This window comes from Eurytemora carolleeae, unplaced genomic scaffold, assembly GCF_000591075.1.
Source record: "Eurytemora carolleeae unplaced genomic scaffold, Eaff_2.0 scaffold52, whole genome shotgun sequence".
In the NCBI taxonomy this organism is placed as follows: Eukaryota; Metazoa; Arthropoda; class Copepoda; order Calanoida; family Temoridae; genus Eurytemora; species Eurytemora carolleeae.
Window position 1 is genome coordinate 412,292 of NW_019396055.1, and position 19,132 is coordinate 431,423.

Genomic DNA, 19,132 nt, shown 5'->3' on the forward strand with positions numbered 1-19,132 from the left:
TTCCTGCAAAAAAATTACTTGGTTAAAAAGCCAAATTTCTACTGGAAATCAAGTCTTGTGTTATGGATTCCTGAGATTCGTGGACTTTTACTTGGAAAAAATTATTGGGACCTGTCCACATTTTGTAAAGTTCTCTATTAGGGACTTAAAAAAAACATGAATTGAGGGAGTTCCATAGCAATTTTTACTTTTGATAACCAGAACAGAAATTATCCCAGATATTAGGGATATTATGCCATCAGAGCTGGGAACTTTAGTTTTTTACACTCTAAATTCTGATTGTTTGAGCTGGATATCCACTACGGGCACTTTTAAATTGAGGATCAATGCAAAATCTTTTCTTTTCAGATTGCCATGGAGGATATCAAATAATAAAGATTAAATTAATCTGAAGATTTAAAAGTAATCTAGATAAAGCATTGATCCTGATACAATGCAAGATTTAAGAAATACAAAAAATGGCAAAAATTTGTTCAACTTTCACTCTAAAAATCTCACAATGCTTTAATTTATGATTTGTTTATGATTTGAAAGGTTTGTGAGATGAGTGAGTTGGCTGGGGGTGGAATTCTAGTACGAGGAATCCCGGATGCATCAACCCTTCATATATCTAAGTAAATATAAATTAAATCCTTGCCTTTAAATAAACAAAAACATTAAAACCCATACAACCCTAACTGATATAAAAAAGGATTGTACCACCATATAGTGCCTTCATATATCTAAGTAAATATAAATTAAATCCTTGCCTTTAAATAAACAAAAACATTAAAACCCATACAACCCTAACTGATATAAAAAAGGAATGTACCACCATATTGTGCCTTCACATATCTAAGTAGGTATAAAATATAACCTCTGGTTAATACAGGGCCACCAACACATGAGACCTTAAAGTGACTGTAGAGCCAAGACGTAATTCTAAGCAACCCTCCATTTACAGAGTGGCATGACCGATTCACAACGTTACCAATATTAGCTATCCTTGATAAACAATTATTGAGATTGCCTTGTATATATTTATCAATATTGATTATTTTCAATTTTGGTCGCTTAATGAAAGTGATGGCGGATTTTTGCTACAGTAACAATGGAGGAAATTGTTAAATTTGAACACTTTTTAAGCCAGAGAAACGAAGATATCCTTCACTTACTCTTTACTCATGGAGAAACGAAGATATCCTCCTCATAAATTGACGAGAAAGGTCAAAGGTACTGTTGTGAATTGGAGGGTAACTTGAAAATACGACAGTTATTATTATTACAGCCTAAAACTTCATTTTTATTGGATCTCGTAAACGCAAATAAATTATGTGGCTGAAGTAATACAAATACATAGGTTGAAGGAAGAGGTCGGAACATTTATGAGCAGAATTGTTAATCTGGAACGTTTGATCTTGATATCCCATGGGGGCACTATTAAATCAAAGGATCAATGCATGATCCTTAAATTGAAGTTATCCGTGTAGTGTATAACCAATATGGGATTAACCGTAGGTCTGCATTAAGATGGAGATCAATGCTTGATTTTGAGATTCATAACACAAGACTATTGATCTAAGGAATAGGACTAAAGTGACAATCTCTTAATATTAATGTTTTCAGGATGGTTGAAAAGCAGCGGGATTCCCCCTGGGGATATAATAATCAAACTAAGAACTTAGTAAACAATCAAAGGTAAATCATTAAATTAAAGGGATTGTCAACGTTATTCTAACTGTTTCTTTAATTAAAGATCTACTATTCAAGTTGAGAAGTTCTCATTTTGCCAGTCTAAAATGAACACCTCGCGGCCGACGTTTTCTAGAAAGAAAACGTTACTAGATTACTGCACTATTGACATGCAGGGAAATTTCTGTGATTCGTCCAATTATTAGAAATTAATATGCAATTTTTAAGTTCTAATTTTAGAAAACTCGGTGCTTCGTTGAGTAATGCTGGGGATGTATTGGAGAGCCCTATCCCAGATCTAGCCTGGATCCAGGTTAAATCCATCCTCAGGGATTTTAAGGACGGAATTTCTCCGGAGGATCTCCTTCAAGAGTTCACTAACAGATTCAAGGTTAGGAGTAAAATTAGTTTCTTTAACGACATTTTCCTGTTTTTCGGGACCAAATCCCTGATAGCTTTTAATAAATTAATAATTAAGTATATTCTGAATTATGACCGGACATACAAATAAACAGAGATTACTACTTTATTTATAGATTAATCAGCAATCCTAAAACTTAGTTGGTACAATCAGCCATTGATTATTTATCAAAATTTGTTAATCAATTAATGGTTAAAATATTTAATAAGAATTTTTAAACGAAAACAATAAATAAACTTCTTTAAGAAACTAAAGATGTAATATCAAAGTGACCCTGAAGTCTTAGATTAGAATGTCTGATTCAAAGCGGTACCGTCTAGACAAAACTGTCTGATTCAAGGCGGTACCGTCTAGACAAAACTCTGATTCAGGGCAGTACCGTCTAGACAAAATTGTCTGATTCAAGGCGGTACCGTCTAGACAAAACTATGATTCAGGGCGGTAACGTCTAGAAAAAAACTCCCATTCAAGGCGGTACCGTCTAGACAAAACTGTCCGATTCAAGGCAGTACCGTCTAGACAAAACTCTGATTCAAGGCGGTACCGTCTAGAAAAAACTGTCCCATTCATGGCGGTACCGTCTAGACAAAACTGTCTGATTCAAGGCGGTACCGTCTAGACAAAACTGTCTGATTCAAGGCGGTACCGTCTAGACAAAACTGTCTGATTCAAGGTGGTACCGTCTAGACAAAACTGTCTGATTCAAGGCGGTACCGTCTAGACAAAACTGTCTGATTCAAGGTGGTATCGTCTAGAAAAAACTGTCTGATTCAAGGCGGTGCCGTCTAGACTTAACTGTCTGATTCAAGGCGGTACCGTCTAGACAACTGTCTGATTCAAGGCGGTACCGTCTAGACAAAACTGTCCAATTCAAGGCGGTATAGTCTAGACAAAACTGCCTGATTCAAGGCGGTACCGTCTAGACAAAACTGTCTGATTCAAGGCGGTACCGTCTAGATAAAACTGTCTGATTCAAGGCGGTATAGTCTAGAAAAAACTGTCTGATTCAAGGCGGTACCGTCTAGACAAAACTGTCTGATTCGAGGCGGTACCGTCTAGACAAAACTGTCTGATTCAAGGCGGTACCGCAAAACTGTCCGATTCAAGGCGGTACTGTCTAGACAAAATTGTCTGATTCAAGGCAGTACCGTCTAGAAAAAAACTGTCCCATCCAAGGCGGTACCGTCTAGACAAAACTGTCTGATTCAAGGCGGTTCCGTCTAGACAAAACTGTCCAATTCAAGGCGGTACCGTCTAGACAAAACTATCTGATTCAAGGCGGTACCGTCTAGACAAAACTGTCCAATTCAAGGCGGTACCGTCTAGACAAAACTATCTGATTCAAGGCGGTACCGTCTAGACAAAACTGTCCAATTCCAGGGTCCCTTCAAATTTCGTATACGGAATATTTGAAAAAATAAATCTAATTTTACTTCAGGTTCAAGTCAACTTTGAAGATTTTGGATTCGTTAATCTGAAAGATTTCTGTGAGAACGGACTGGCCGGGAGTAGTGTTCAGTTTAAAAATAATGTTTTGAGCCTCAAGGACGGAGCTTGTATTTTGGATTCAGCTCGACCCTATCCTAAACCCTTACAAAAATCCGTGGCAGAGAAGGTTCTGGAGCTTCTAGCTCAGTATCCAGGTGGGATACCTGATATCAACCTGAACCGAGACTTGTTTGAGAAGTATCAGATGCTCATCGACCCCCTAGACTACAACTTCCCTTCCTTGAAAAGCCTCCTGGCGTATCACAAGGATATATTCTACGTGGATCAAAACTGGCGAGTGTTTGATGTTAGATACAAGAACCTCAGTTCGATTAACCCACGGATGTATACTACAAGAGACCTGGAAAGAGGAAAGATGTATCCGGTTTTATGGACGGTTATACGGGGACCTCATGAGGTCTGGGTTAACTTAAGGTAGTTTTATTCATCATCAATGTTTAAAAAAAGTTAAACGCCATTTAGTTACTTGAATTAAAGTAAAAAGTTACAAATTTAGTTTTGTCTCGTGTTAAACCAATATTTGCGTAGTTTTTTAAAGATTTTCTACCCGTCCCCACAAAGTCCTAAGAAATTTCCTTGTTCTAGGACGGACGTAAAGAAGCTGTATGATCTGATCTTGGAGATGAACTCCTTTTACAACCTGAACTCCAGGTACCAGGCGATGGAGCTGACCACGGAGAAGGTTGAGGTTGGGTCCCTGGTGGTTGTTAAGGCAGGAGCTAACTTTTGCCGTGGACGCATTGTTCAACTTACTAATTGCAATCAATACAAGGAAACTTGAACAAGTTCAAAATTATATTAAAAGCCATAATTTTTAAGTTTTAAAAAATTATAAATTTGATTTATTTTCCCCACTTCAGCGAAAAAAAACTCTCAGATATGTCGAACTATCTTTTCATGGTTTGGATTAAAGGTTTTACTGGTTGACTCTGGAGATGCTCAATGGTTCGATCAGATTTACTCGATACATCTTAGCTTCCTCAAGATACCCTTCCTAGGAATCCAAATACGGAGTAAATCTTCGGAAATTAATAGTTCAGGTTCATTACTTTAAATTATTCCAGGAGTATGGGAGGGGGGTGTAATTTAATCAATTTTAATAAACAGCTTTTATTTTTACAGTCTACTGTGAAGAGGAGAAGAAGATCTTTAAGGGGTTGTTGAAGGATGCTTTCTCTAAGGATGCACTTGCCCTGAAAGTTGTGTGGGAGCATGATGAGTACGTTATAGGAGAATTTTATAATACTGAAACAAACAAAAACCTTGAGAGATGTATCCAGGATAGTGAAGAAGTGAAGACACTGATGTGAGAACCAAGCGGGATCTATCTCCAAACCTAGTTATGTCATGGTTCTCAGCTGTCGAATATGCTTTAAAATTCTTTTTTATGTAAATATGAACCTTTTTTTTTGGCTCATTTGAACTATTTTTGTTCTTCATTTGAACTCTTTTTTAGCTATTAGAACTATCTGTTTGATCATTTGAACTATTTTTTGCTCATTTGAACTATTTTTTGGTTCATTTGAACTATTTTTTTTGGCTCATTTGAAAGCTATGTTTTGGTTAAATTGAACTTAATTGTATTGCAATTGAACTACTTTTTTTGCTCATTAGAATATTTTTTGGTCAATTGAATTATTTTTATGTCCATATGTGAAATATTGTTTGATCATGTGAACTATTTTGTGATGATTAAACTATATTTTTTCATGAAATAAAAAATTTTAACTGCATATATAAATTTAGCTTGTCTGGGTGTCTGTCTGTATGTCTGTTTGTTTGGGTGTTTTTTTTTGTTTGTTTGTATCCAATAAACGTCAAAACGGCTGAACCGATCGGGCCCAAATTTTGACCATAGGGAAGGTTTATGAATGATCAAAATTTCAAAAAATTGTGTTTAAAAGTTTTTAAATTTTTGTAAAATTTTGAAAAAGAATATGAAATCCGCAAACTTTTTAGTTTTTGTTTTTTACTTTTGAAATAGATGATGGACGCAAGGCGCCCTAAAAGCCTAGTAGCTAAAAGGAGTAAATAATGCGTTGTTAAAACTACAAACGAGCAATAGTTAAAATGATCAATAGTTCTAACGGCAGTAGCTTTCAAATGCGGATCCACCCAATTTAGAGCTATAACTTATATCGGTAATGTTACATCGTCTATCCCCCCTACTAGGCGAGGGGGCCGAGCGCCACGGCTAGGACAGGCTAGGGGGCCGCGCGCTGCGGCCACAAGTCCATATAGCAGCTGTAAAACCACGTGCTAGTAGGTCGGATGTGTAGTATAGCGGATTTGGCGTAGGTCAGAAGTGGAGTATAGCGGATTTGCGTAGGTCGAAAAATACACCACCCTTATATCGTCTGTACGCAACCGTGGGACACCCTGTATTATAAGAAATGATGTCGTCTTTGAGATTTTGCTCTTTCTCCCGGCATTGTCAGCTGTTGTTTTAGTTTAATTTATCTTTATACAAAAACATAGAAANATCCTTTTCTACTGGGGGCGAAACTCGGTTTGCCCCCTAGTTGCGCAACTGCATTCCTTTATCTGTATCCATCAAAATCAACATTCATATATGCATTTTGTCTGTATCTTCAACAATTACGTGTTCAATATCTGTTATACTTCATACACTTACCATTATCCTGTTCTAAGGCTGTCAAAGTAGAACTTCTATTTATCAAAAAGTTGAGAATTTACTGACATTGATTCTATTGAAAACATCAATTTTCTCCAAAATGATAGAAAGTTTGAAACATTGTATCAATCAAAATGTTTGCATTGAATTTCTTTCTTAACAATTTTCTTAAAAAAATTCATAAAATATTTTTAAATTCTTTCTCAAAAAGGCATTTTTTGTGAATATATTGACACTTAGAAAAATTGGTTGGCATTAAACTTTTCAACTCTAAAAAATACAATTTGTTAAGTAAAGAAAAATCCGAAAAATGCCTAAAAATTTGTAAAATAAAAATCTACAAACGTTAAAAAAAGCTTGTTATGAAATTTACGAAAATATACGTATTTTTATGGTTGCCTCAAACGTATAAGTTCTAAGAAAAATACAAATTTTAGTTTAAAGACAAAACCTAAAAATACGTAAAAATACTTTAAAAAACCAAACAAAAAGCTTAGAAAAAGTATTTTGTATGAAATTTGCGAAAATATACGTATTTTTAGGCTTGCCTCAAACTTTTAAACTCTAAAAATAAATGTTTTAAGAAAAGAAAAAAAAAACTAAAAAATACGCAAAATAAAAAACTAAAAACTTAAAAAAAATATTTGGTAAAAAGTATACGCAATTATTCGTAAAAATACGTTACTGGAAAACCTAAGCACTTACAAAATTGCTTGGTATGATAAATACGTAAATATACGCAAGTTTACCAAAAGTTGAGCATACGCATTTTTACGTAAATATACCTAAAATTACATATACCTATATAGAGGCTTTAGTTTGGTTAGGTTTTCAGGTTAGTAGGGAGGTGACAGCGCACTACCAAGTGACCGAAAAATTGTTATTTATTGAAACTCTATATCAAAGAAATTGGCAAAAGCCTTTTAATACTTAATAATAAAATGCTACAGTTTTTCTATTATTTATTTTATACAATTCTTCACTTTTAAAACAGGGTTAACCGCAAAGTTTAAGTCTTCAATGACGACCTATAACTCTTGACGATCTGCCAGTTTTCCCCATTATTTAAATGCCTACCAAAAACAGGGGAAATTAGTTCCAAAACTAGAAATTGGCCCATTTCTAACACTGAGTGTTAGTCTGCAAAGTTATCTTTTCCTAGCGTTTATATCTTAAAATCCAAGCCGAGTTAAACAAAACTAAACCAGACATTTATAAGAAATGCCGAAGATTATTAATTAAAACAAGAAATGTCGACTTTAACTAATAATAAGGTGTGAGAATTAGTTTTTGATGATTCTTGTTTTCATTTTCGAACATATCCCTATTTTGAAACAATTACCGCATTTCAGCTCATGTCGCGTTTTTTTAAACATTTCCTGGTTTTGAGACAATTACTCGAATTCATATCAATGTCAATTTTCGAGTATTTACTAACTTACGTCAAAAAACAAGATTTATTGATAAGTTAAAATATAAACAAAACGGTTAATAAAAACATATTGTTCTTTTGTAATTAAAAAAAATATTACGGCATTGAGAAATTTTTTATTGCAATGTAGGATTAAATGAAATGCGGGAAATTGATTGTTTAAAATACAGGAAACTAAATCAACTTTGTTCTCTTATTTAACAAATAAAATTTGAAAACTTAGATTCTAAATTTAATTCAGGGTTAATTAAGGCTTAATTAGATAAATTTTTTCTTTCAGCGATTTATTTTGTAAGTTATTAAAATGAGATTGGTTTTAAATTGCGGATTATACTAAAAAACGGGAAGTTGGTGTTGTCTCGAAAACGCTACAATAATTCAAATTCAGGATATGTTTGAAAATGGAAAACCTGACATTGTCTTGGGTTTTAATATAAAAAGAACTCCTTTAAAAATTTTGATTTTAAGAAAATAGTTTCAAATTCGGAATGGTTTAAAAATTTTAATTTTAGAAAATAGTTTCAAATTCGGAATGGTTGTCCTTGTGATGCTTAATACAATGTTGGTTATAGTTTTTATTATCGACTTAAAATCTCAATATGGGCTGTGAGTCTTTCAATATTTGGTGTTAGTTTTGGAACTTATGTCCCCTGAAAAAGGAACATGTTGCCAGATTTTAAATTGTGTTATCTGGTTTTGGCGGATTTAAACCGCGGCTCAAATTCTTTAAATTCCATCTCTTTATCCTTATTTTAGAATTCTTATTTTGGTATATTTCGTTAGTTATTGATTTCATGATAATACTCTCTCCAACCCAACCTATCACTCAAGGTTTTAAACAACTGTCATTTTCGCCATAATACATTTCGTTGTAAAGCACAACATTTTCAGATGGCTAATTAATGAATATCTCTTTTAGATGTGAATCAAGTGTAATTTAGCTTAGTCGTTTTATTTTAATGTAAAATTTAGGGATATTGTGAGGAGCGCGCATTTTCTGCGAACTCATGACGATTTTATTGATGTTACGTTCCACTGCGATGGAGGTGCGGTTCATGCACATAAGGTAAGCATTCCTTATTCTTGACCAGTTTTGATCCTTATCCAATTTTGATTCTCGTCCAATCTTTATTCTTATCCAATTTTGATTCTCGTCCAATCTTTATTCTTATCCAATTTTGATTCTCGTCCAATCTTGATTCTTATCCAATTCTTATCCAATCCTGATCCTCATCCAATCCTAATCTTCATCCAATCCTGATCTTCATCCAATCCTGATCTTCATCCAATCCTGATCCTTATCCAATCCTGATCCTTATCTAATCCTGGTCCTCATCCAATCCTGATCCTCATCCAATCCTGATCCTCATCCAATCCTGATCCTCATCCAATCCTGATCCTTTTCTAATCCTGATCCTCATCTAATCCTGATCCCTATATTATCCTGATCCTTTTCTACTCCTGATCCTCATCCAATCCTGATCCTTATCCAATCCTGATCCTTTTCTAATCTTGATCCTTATAAAGTCAGTCTTGATTTTCATCTAATCTTGATCCTGTTGGATTTTATTGACTGACGGGTTGTTCTTTAATAATACTAGTAGTAATGACATGATTCTCATCCAATCTCAAACATAATATATTTGTGGTCGTGAAAACATGATCCTCCTCCAATCTAAAACATTGTCCTATCCTGTAAATTTAGTAAATTTAATGAAAATTGTACTAGACTTTAGCATATCTAAATTTTTCTTGACCTCTGTTTCTTGGGACCAGTTTATCCTTCAAAACATCATATCCTGGTGTTTATTAGATTCAATTGGTATTGGAAGTTCTTGCATGGCAGCTCCTTAACTTCCCTACATTGCCTGTATGAAAAGTAGTAATTACAAATTCAATTCTCAGGTTATGCTGATCAATGAGTCTAGTTTTCTCTCCGATCTATTCAAGATATCCGCTGAGAAACAGTCTCCGTCTGCTCCCACAGAGATATCTCTACCCGGAGTAAGGAAACCCATCCTCACTAAACTCGTCCAGTATCTCTATCAGGTAGGAGGGATAGGATGGATTATCATTTAATAATATTAATAGTCAACATAATACTAAACCCAAAAATATAATCAGTCATTAGAGATACATTTTTGACTAAGGGGGGAGGGGGGTTGATCTTTTAAAAAAAAGTACCCCGAAATATGTTTTGTTTCCTGCCTTGAAGGGAGTTAATATTCTGAATTATGCACCTCGGAGTTGATGAAAAATTAGATATCTAAAGGTGTTTTGTTTTATCTTTTTGAACCCCAAAATATTTAATTATTTTCTCCTAAACGTCATTATCATCCCTCCCTGCCTTTCTTCAGGGGAAAAAATATGATTTTGAAAGAAGGAGGGGGGGGGGGGATTTTCAAGAAAATATACACCCTTCACGGTGTCTCGAACTCTCAAGCAAAAATCGATGAGAATTTTGCCAATTTCTTCTTTAAGCCAAAGCTAACAATAAGTGCTCTTAGTGCTAAAATGAACATGCAAAGGGCTACAGAAAAAAGTGAGTTAGAGCCGTAAAATCAAAGCTCAAGGCGTTGCGACACTTCAAAGTCAACCCTGTCCTAAAAATTGATGAGACTTTTTATGAACAGTCTGAATCTGCCCTGTATATTTTTTTTAAAGGGACAGACAACCATAAAGTCTGCAGCTGACAAGGATGAATTTATGTCTGTTGCAAGAACTCTGGATATTATACTAAACCTGGAGGATGAGGTAGGAAAATAATAAATTTATTGCTAAAACCTTTTTGTTTAAACGTTTATGGTATCTTTTATTATTATTGTCGAATGGTTTATAAAATCGTATATTTATCTTCAATATATTTAAACTAACAAATATGAAAACATGATTTTGCGATTATGAGGGATTAAGTTAACCAGGGGTGGAGGAAGCGTAATGCACATGTTGCACATAGTGGAGGAAGGTTTAAGCATAATGCACAATGTTAAATCTCGTTAATTGTCTTTTTTATCTAACCTTTTAAATAATTGAAATAACAATTTCACTGTGAATCGAGAGTTGGTTCAGATTTGCCAATTGCTCATATCTAAGTCATCTAATTTTTTTAACAGATTAGAAAACCCGGAGATACAGCCATTTATATCTTTTTTATCTAACCTTTTAAATAATTGAAATAACAATTTCACTGTGAATCGAGAGTTGGTTCAGATTTGCCAATTGTTGAAAACTTTTTTATTAAAAAACATAGAAGAGTGAAAATAACTGGTAAATTTTGGATTTATAGTCTCCGGTCGACTCGGAAGATGGGGGAGAGACGAACAACCTGGAGCCCTCCAGTCCAATTCCTATACCTATTCCAGCTAAGAAGGTTGTTAAGAAAGGAGGAAAGAAATCTAAGAAAGGAGCGGGGAAGAAGGATGATGATAAGGAACAAGAAGAGACAGAAGATCAGAAAGGAGATAACGAGAATAGAGATGGCACTTCCTCCCCCCAGAATCCTCAACAGTAAGCAAAATGAAATTAATTCATAATTGTTATTTTATTTATTTAAAATACTGAAAATTAATTAATGAGAAAAATTTAACCTACTTTGAACTAAAAGAAAAGTATTCCAAAACTTGATTAAAATATGTATATCATTTGTTGATAGTATTAATCAGACATAGTTCAATTTGTTACCCGACTTCAAATCTAAATGACTCAACAATCCCTTTAACCTTTCTTCTGATTCTAGAGAGCCCGTTGATGAATCCGGAAAGGAACATTCTAGATATTTTGTGAGCGCTATGAAGGATTGTTTGAAGGTGGACGTGAGGAACTGCACCAAGGATACGGACGGAGAAGTTCTAAAATACTACTCGTCCTACCTGTCAGGGTCCACCAGCTCTTCTCCAGTTCCCCAGCTGGCTCCGAACCCCTTGTTCGACGAAGACGAGGACATGTTTGCCAACGACGATGACACGTTTGCCAACGACGATGACGACCTGATTTTTGAACCCAGTAAACCTGACGATTCCCCTAAGGTAGACAAGGACGACAGTCCTATGGAAACTGGCAGGAAAAGAAAAACGTCCGGACGATCTAAAACCCAGGCAGTTTCTAAAAAAAGAAGAAATACCAAAGAGTTCGAAGAAGTTGGGACGGTTTCTGGATCTCTTCGTGTCGATGAAATGTCCACTCCGACAAAGAAAGCTGGAAAGCTTGTTAAGAAGACGGACGTGGAGAACATCCTTCCGGTTGATGAAGAGTCTCCGCGAATGAGAAAGAGCAGCGGAAGATCAACCACTTCTATGAAAGGGAAAACCACTCCGGAAAATATAGATCTTGAAGGAAAAGATGATGATGTTTCTTGCACACCCTCGTCAAACCCGAGCAAGAAGGTGGACAGGTCTAGAAGAAAATCAAAGGTTCAAGAAAAAAAAGAAACTGAATCGGAGGAAATCAGCGGTCCCAAGAAAGCTTCTGAGAAGAAAAAGAGAGGGCGTAAAAGTGTTGGCAAAGAAAAAACTAAAAACATCTCTGAAGAGAAAGAGGAAGAAGATGAAGACAATGATGAGGACGATGTAGGGGGAATAGAGGAAGTAGATTATGAGGTGGAGAAGGTTGTAGATAAAAAAGGAACCGGCAAGAATTTGTTATATCTGGTGAAATGGAAGGGTTGGGATCTTCCTGAAGATCAAACCTGGGAACCTCTAGAAAACCTGGAGAACGCCAAGCACCTTGTGACAGTATTCGAGAATTCCCTGAAGAAAAAGCCAGAGATTAAAGCGGGACGGGGGTCTAAGAAATCCCCTCCGGAGAAAACAGATTCCAACGCTGAAGGTTCAGAACATGAGGATGAGAAGGATGAATCTGAAGACGAGTCTGAAGCTGTACTAATGTGTCCAGATTGTTTGTTGATTTTCGTGTCTAAAAAGGGGATGAAGCGACACAAAGAAAATTGTAAAAAGCAAGAACCCTCATCAACTCAGGAGACCGAAACCAAAAACTCTTCACCATCAGAGAAGAACGTGGCCGTTTGTTTTAAATGTTTGATCGAGTACTCAAAAGTTTCTGATCTGAAAAACCATCTTCTTGATCACTTCAAGAAGGAACTACGGAGCAAGTTACCTAATAAGAAACCCTGGACCTGTCCAACCTGCTCCAAGAAGATGTCGGACGTGAATACACTTATTAAGCATTTTGCTTATGATCATAAGGTAAACCGAACCAACGATTTTTGTCTCATATATTTGAATACAGTTATCAATATTTTTCTGAATATATAAATTCTGAAACATTTAAATGCGTAATTAAAAATAACAACTTGAGAATTTGACTAAACTGATTTATAGGGNTATCGTAGTATTCAGATTGGTTGCGTATTTGCTGAATATGATCTACTGCTCTTACTAGCTCGGATCAAAACCTGAATTTTTCCAGGAGATTCTCCAATACTGCACCGCAGACGAGATTGAAGGTAAACCCGGAGGAGCTAAGAATGGGGTTGAGAGACTAGTTTCAAAATCTCCGTCTCCGGAAAAATCTAGGACTCATAAAATGAATATTAGCTTCTCCGACTCCGAAGATGATGAGACTGAGAATAAGGTAGAAATGTTAAGAATTCACGATGACAAAACAAATATAACATATGCCTAGAATTTATCGAAAGGGGTAAAAAACAATTTGTGACGTATTAACACGAAATATATGTTTTTTTTTTAAAAATTCATTCCAAGTTTCCCATCCCTCTTAGGGTCATGAAAATGTTTGTGTTTAATAAATAATTTAAAAGGAAATGTTTTAAACTTTTGATAAAAAGTTTAAAAAATACAACATAACTTGAATTGCAGGATAATTTGAAGAATGTTGCTCAATCCTTTGATGATCTGTTTGGTTCCGACATCTCGGAGAAGAAGGTTGACAACAAGATTGTCTTCAACAAGGACTCAGACGAATCAGATGATGAGGTAAATCTTCTAAAAATGTTAAAAACTTAAACGTTTTCTTAAACTCTTTTCTCTCTTGACTTTTCTTTTTCTTTAAATTTATACAATCTTAAAGATTTGGAATTATCTCAAGTTATCCGCTCATCTGACCTAGAGGAAACCGACCTATGTGCTTTCTGACCCACGGGGTCACCAACCAGAAATTGTAAAAGATCTTTTGATTGTTAAGACCGAATTACAAATCCGTAAGAACGCTCGGGAAGATTAAACTAAATTTTCGATACTTATTAAAACCTACTATTTAATTATTTTAGTTACCCGTTAGGTTGGTCTCCTCTAGGTCAGTTTCCATAGCATCAATTCCCAATTAATTTAAAGAATATTAAGTGACCCTCCATGCAAAGAGAGGAATGCATGGCCATGCTCGATTTACAACAGTACCCTTAAAACCGTTGTGTGTTCGTCAAGCACAGAAATATGTGTGTAAACGTATCTAAATCTGCTGTATGCTCAGCTGAAAATTCCGGTGTGCACTGCGTACAGTTTGAACTCAACGCAACGCACAGTGGAATTTGCAGCTGATGAGACAACCGGATTTAGATACGTTTACACACAGAACACACACACATCTCAGTACTCGACGAACACAAAGGTTTTAATGGTTTTTTGTAAATCGGGCATTAAACTTACTGTCCCTTTAATACATTTTTCCTAGGAGGAGAGTAAGTCAGAGAAATCAAGCACTAACGTTGACGAATTGTTGACTGAATAAAAAATCAATCAAATCATTTTTGGGAAAAAAATAAAAAAATGATAAATGAATGTGACCGGTCTCATTAACATTATATATGTTTATGTTCCCACACTAAAATTGTTTAACATATGTACATTCTGATCTTAATAGTAATCTGTCGCCGAACATTGTACTTTTTCTTCAAATAAGCTTTCTATGTGTACTTACAATTAACAATAAACATTGTATGCTAAAGGATTATTTACATTAGTTAACAGTTAACACATGTATTTGTATTCTGCACACTTGAAGTACAGGGTGTCCCAAAAAACATGGGAATTCAGTGACGAATTCGATATCGTCTTTGTCATGAATTAGCATGGTAATACCTAATTTCAAAAGCCATAATATTATTATATCTGCTAGAGTTTATTTTATGAAAAGGGTGAAAGACTGTAAAGATGTGTCTATAATGTCTCCGCAAGATGAACAGTGAATACTGACAAGTTTACTCTGTTTGTATACTGTAATTTTCTTGTTTTACTAAATACAACTGTATGCAGTCAAAACATAAACAAAAAAATTGTGAACATAGCAGACGAAACTCTTACAGATTAAAGCTTTCTCTGTAGGTATCACTATACTAAATCAAAGAATTATTTATAAAGACGATATCGAATTCGTCACTGAATTCCCATGTTTATTTGGACACCCTGTAAATACCTTGTACAAAATACAGATTTTGTATTGTATGTCACGTATTTGTAGCTTGTACATAAAATTTTTCAGATTTATATCTATGGCTGTATACTTGTACACAAACAATCTCAGATCCCTCTTTAGTTCAGGTAAATATTACTGGATTAATAGAATATTTTTCGAGGGGAGTTTACTATTGTGACATTTTCAGCGAGTTAATTATCTGTTTTTTTCTATTGATAGTTCACTAAGGTTAACGAGGGATCTAGACGCCCCTGATATATGGTTATCATTCATATTCTTTAAACTGAATGAAGTGGCATTGCTATCTCTACTGGCAAACTGTTCCATGTGTGAATTGCTCTTTAAAGCTTAAGAAGTTTTCTTCTAATTTCTAGATTGCACAAATTGCGAAGATTCAACAAATTAATTTGGATTAAGACATTTATGTGGCCGCAGCGCTTGGACTATTTATTAAAAATGAAAAATTATTAAATTCAAACCTAGCAAACCTAAGTTTTTCTGTGTTATCGTCGTATTCAGATTGGTTGCGTATTTGCTGAATATGATCTGTTTTAACCTACGATTTTTAAACAAAATTTTATACATGTAAATTTTCGTATAAATTTTACACAGTTTTATACCAATTTCTCGAGACAGGAACATCAGATAGAACTCTTATGGGGCTCGATCAACTCCTAAAATGCTTGGGTTTCAGCCTATACCCCCTTTCATTTTTCCTTTACACTCCCTTAAAACAATAAAGATTATCGATTGTTTTAGGATTCTCTGTTTACGGTTTCAGTTTGGTTAAACCTCTGAGTTTTAGATCAGGCGTGGTTGGGTTTCCTGGTTGTCGGAGTATTTCATGTTTACATTCTTCTAACTCAGCCCCTTGCGCCCGAAGAAGAGATCAAAATCTGAATAATTCGGTAAAATTTTCATTTTTGTTATGAACATCTTATTTTATGTTTTTTTTAATAGCTTAATTTAAAAAAAATAGTGAGCTTTAGAGGAAATTCATAATTCAAATGTATCTAAGGAGGGCATAAACGCTGGAGGGGAGGGGGGAGATTTATTTTCCCATAACATCCTTAATGTCTGATTCTAATATAAATCTGTCTAAGGTGGAGATGTCAACCCAGAGCAGAGTTATGAGCTCAAGTACCCAGGTCAGATCAAGACTGGGATCGGAGAAGAGGTTGATCTGGGTTGACTGTGAGATGACCGGACTGGATATTAAGAAGGATGTGATCATGGAGATTGCTGTGGTTGTTACAGAAGGAGATACTCTTGAGGAGGTAAATATATTTATTTCATTTATATTTATATTTACTCTTATCTGAATCTAGGTCTAACTAGACTTAAATCTAGGTCTATACAAGATTTGAATCTAGGTCTATACAAGACTTGAATCTAGGTCTATTCAAGACATGAATCTAGGTCTATTCAAGACATGAATCTAGGCCTATTCAAGACATGAATCTAGGTCTATTCAAGACTTGAATCTAGGTCTATTCAAGACATGAATCTAGGTCTATTCAAGACATGAATCTAGGTCTATTCAAGACATGAATCTAGGTCTATACAGACATGAATCTAGGTATATACAAAACTTGAATCTAGATCTCTACAGGAATTGAATCTAGGTCTAAACAAGATTTGAATCCAGCTCTTTACAAGACTTGAATCTAGGTCTGTAAAAAACTTGAATCTAGGTCTGTACAATGTATAAATCTAGGTTGGTAGAAGTGAAAGTATAATAATCCAAACTGCTGCTGGCCTGCTGGATGAGATGGATGAATGGTGTACACAGCATCATGGAGACTCAGGACTTACTGCAGCATGCTTAACTAGTCAGGTAGTCTTAGATATTCCTACTAATTACACAATTCTCTATCTTAATTTGTAGACTTGAAAGCCGTCTTTGACTTTAAATATGGATTTTTTTATATTTTATATTTATTCAAGATGGCAACATAGTTTTCGAAATATTTTTCATGAAACAATAATCTCTAAATAGCCCTAGTCCTGCCATTTCAAAAATGTGGTCTGATATTTCTTCTGTTTTCAAAAATACCAGAGATTTAAGCATAATTATTAATTAAGCATAATAGTTAGATTTTAATTTATTAAACAAAACCAGGAAATTGTCTAATTTTGAACGAAATTGTGCATTTATTCCTGAATTCGTCCTGCCAAGAAATGAATTAGAATCCTGCTCATACAAATTTAATTAAGCTTTTCTTTTTTCTTTTTATTAAGAAGGAAATAAAAGATACAAAATAAAAAATACCCGGCCCGACAAAAAACCATTTATGCTATTTTAAATAAATAATAAGAGTTAAATACGGCTATCACAAGCTGTAAACCCACAAATATTGTTTAATTTAGTAGATTCATCTTGAGGTGAATATTTGGTTAGTAGGATGTCCCTAAAACTATGATTTTATTTGATTTGATAAGTTTTGTTTATTTGTTTCAACGAAAAATAAAAAAAAACATTTCTTCCGTTTTTTCTTTTAGGTAGGTTTCAATGATGTCTAATTATTAATTGTTTTAGAGCAGCAAGTTTATTTTTCGATGCTTTGGTTGAAAATTTGGCACGTTGATCCAGATCCTTCTATTCATTTTTTCCGGATCCGGACGCATGGAGCCAAATGGAGCGGATACATAAAGTGGCGAATCCATTGGATCCGGATTCCAATTTTTGGTTTAAACTCCTCTTTCCTTAGATTACTATGAGAAGTGCAGAGGACCAGGTTTTACAGCTACTGGAGAAATTAACCCCAAAGGGAAAATGCCCTTTGGCGGGGAACAGTGTTGGAGAGGTATTTTTAAAAATTAAGTTTTACGCTCATAGCGGTATTGAGGTTCCATAGAAGTTGTAAAGATTTAAGAAAGACCTTGTCTTATATTTTAAGAGTTTTACATTTAATTTTAATTTTACATTATCCACCAGAAATTAAATTTTGATAAGAAATAATTTCTTTATTTTTTTCAGGACAAGAAGTTTCTTGAAAAATGTATGCCGCGTGTGTTCTCACATTTGCATTATAGAATCGTGGATGTTTCAACTATTAAAGAACTGTACGCAAGATGGAAACCAATAACATTATCTAGTGCTCCAAGAAAAATGGGAACTCATAGGTCAGTGTTTTCTCAGCTAGAGTTATGTTTTAGTTCAGTTTTACTCCTATCAGAATATTTTGTTGAAAAATCTTTTTTTTCATAGCTTTTTTAAAATTGCTTTTAATGATTTTGATAGGAAAATAGATAAATTTGTTAAAAATCTTATTAAGTAGGAAAAATAACTATCCATCAGGGGTGTATATTTTTAAGAATTACGGGGGACTGAATTTTAATGATTTGGGAAAAAAATGTAGAAAGGCAAATTTTTTCATTCTTTTTGATATTTTTACCCAAAAATTTATTTATTCTCCCAATTCAGCGAAAAAAAGTCTAAAAAGATTTGTTTGCGCCCGCGCAAACATACATATATAACATCTGGGGTTAGAAAATGATTTTTCGAGAAAACATACACCCCTGTTAGCGCTGATCATTGCAGATCATGTCCAATTTACCTCATTTTATTTCAGAGCGCTTGACGATATCCTGGAGAGTATTAAAGAACTGAAGTACTACAAGGAAAACTTTTTCAAATTGTAGAACAAATGTGATATCTTTATTCTGTAAAGCCTTTAAATAGATCAGATTTCTAAATATGAAAGATTTTTTTTGATTAATTTTTTTGTTCCTTTCTGTTGAAACTTTAATGACTCACTTTGGCTAAAAAGCCACAACAATTAATTATTAGTAATAGTTATGAAATTGTTATACTACTATGCGAGCGTCGATCTGAGAAACTGTGATAGTTTGTTATGTAAATTTTGCAGAAAATTTATTAGAATGTCGAGCGCCCCGATGGCGAAGATGGATCAGCTGGACAAGGTTGAGAAGGAGATTGTCTCCTGTCTTCTCACGGCAGGACAGGCGCTAGCTGAGATATCTAAGGTTAGCAGAATTTCTGGGAAAAAATTAAAAGCAGAGTAAACTCGTAGATTTACTGTTTCAATGATGTGATATTTCCCCCCCCCCCCCC

At 34.6% G+C, this 19,132-nt stretch overlaps 4 protein-coding genes across 5 annotated transcripts in view; all 4 read left to right on the forward strand.

Annotated features, from left to right (window-relative positions):
• Positions 1-411: 411 nt before the first annotated feature.
• Positions 412-5,253, forward strand: LOC111706927 (uncharacterized). The gene is made up of 7 exons (XM_023479879.1): positions 412-614; positions 1,606-1,677; positions 1,912-2,062; positions 3,531-4,015; positions 4,187-4,373; positions 4,515-4,641; positions 4,724-5,253. The coding sequence occupies exons 1-7, from the start codon at positions 544-546 to the stop codon at positions 4,909-4,911; spliced, it is 1,281 nt and encodes a 426-aa protein (XP_023335647.1). The 5' UTR covers positions 412-543; the 3' UTR covers positions 4,912-5,253.
• Positions 5,254-8,614: 3,361 nt separating this feature from the next.
• On the forward strand, positions 8,615-14,393 carry LOC111706740 (nucleolin). The gene is made up of 8 exons (XM_023479668.1): positions 8,615-8,734; positions 9,574-9,717; positions 10,333-10,422; positions 10,955-11,175; positions 11,405-12,869; positions 13,093-13,257; positions 13,503-13,619; positions 14,314-14,393. Exons 2-8 carry the CDS (start codon positions 9,577-9,579, stop codon positions 14,368-14,370), a joined length of 2,256 nt encoding a protein of 751 aa, XP_023335436.1. The 5' UTR covers positions 8,615-8,734; positions 9,574-9,576; the 3' UTR covers positions 14,371-14,393.
• Positions 14,394-15,009: 616 nt separating this feature from the next.
• Positions 15,010-18,755, forward strand: LOC111706797 (oligoribonuclease, mitochondrial). Of its 2 annotated transcripts, none has more exons than XM_023479740.1 (7): positions 15,010-15,179; positions 15,814-15,962; positions 16,158-16,331; positions 16,772-16,891; positions 17,766-17,861; positions 18,035-18,180; positions 18,630-18,755. In XM_023479740.1, the coding sequence occupies exons 1-7, from the start codon at positions 15,083-15,085 to the stop codon at positions 18,697-18,699; spliced, it is 852 nt and encodes a 283-aa protein (XP_023335508.1). In that variant the 5' UTR covers positions 15,010-15,082; the 3' UTR covers positions 18,700-18,755. The 2 variants fall into 2 exon arrangements, with proteins under 2 accessions (XP_023335508.1, XP_023335513.1); XM_023479745.1 differs by having other exon boundaries at positions 15,013-15,179; positions 15,860-15,962.
• An 85-nt stretch (positions 18,756-18,840) lies between these two features.
• Positions 18,841-19,132, forward strand: part of LOC111706811 (mediator of RNA polymerase II transcription subunit 11) — a 1,984-nt gene continuing 1,692 nt past the window's right edge. Inside the window, exon 1 of the mRNA XM_023479756.1 lies at positions 18,841-19,044. Coding sequence (XP_023335524.1) covers positions 18,856-19,044 — 189 coding nt within the window. The 5' untranslated portion in view covers positions 18,841-18,855. The remainder of the gene's footprint in view (positions 19,045-19,132) is intronic.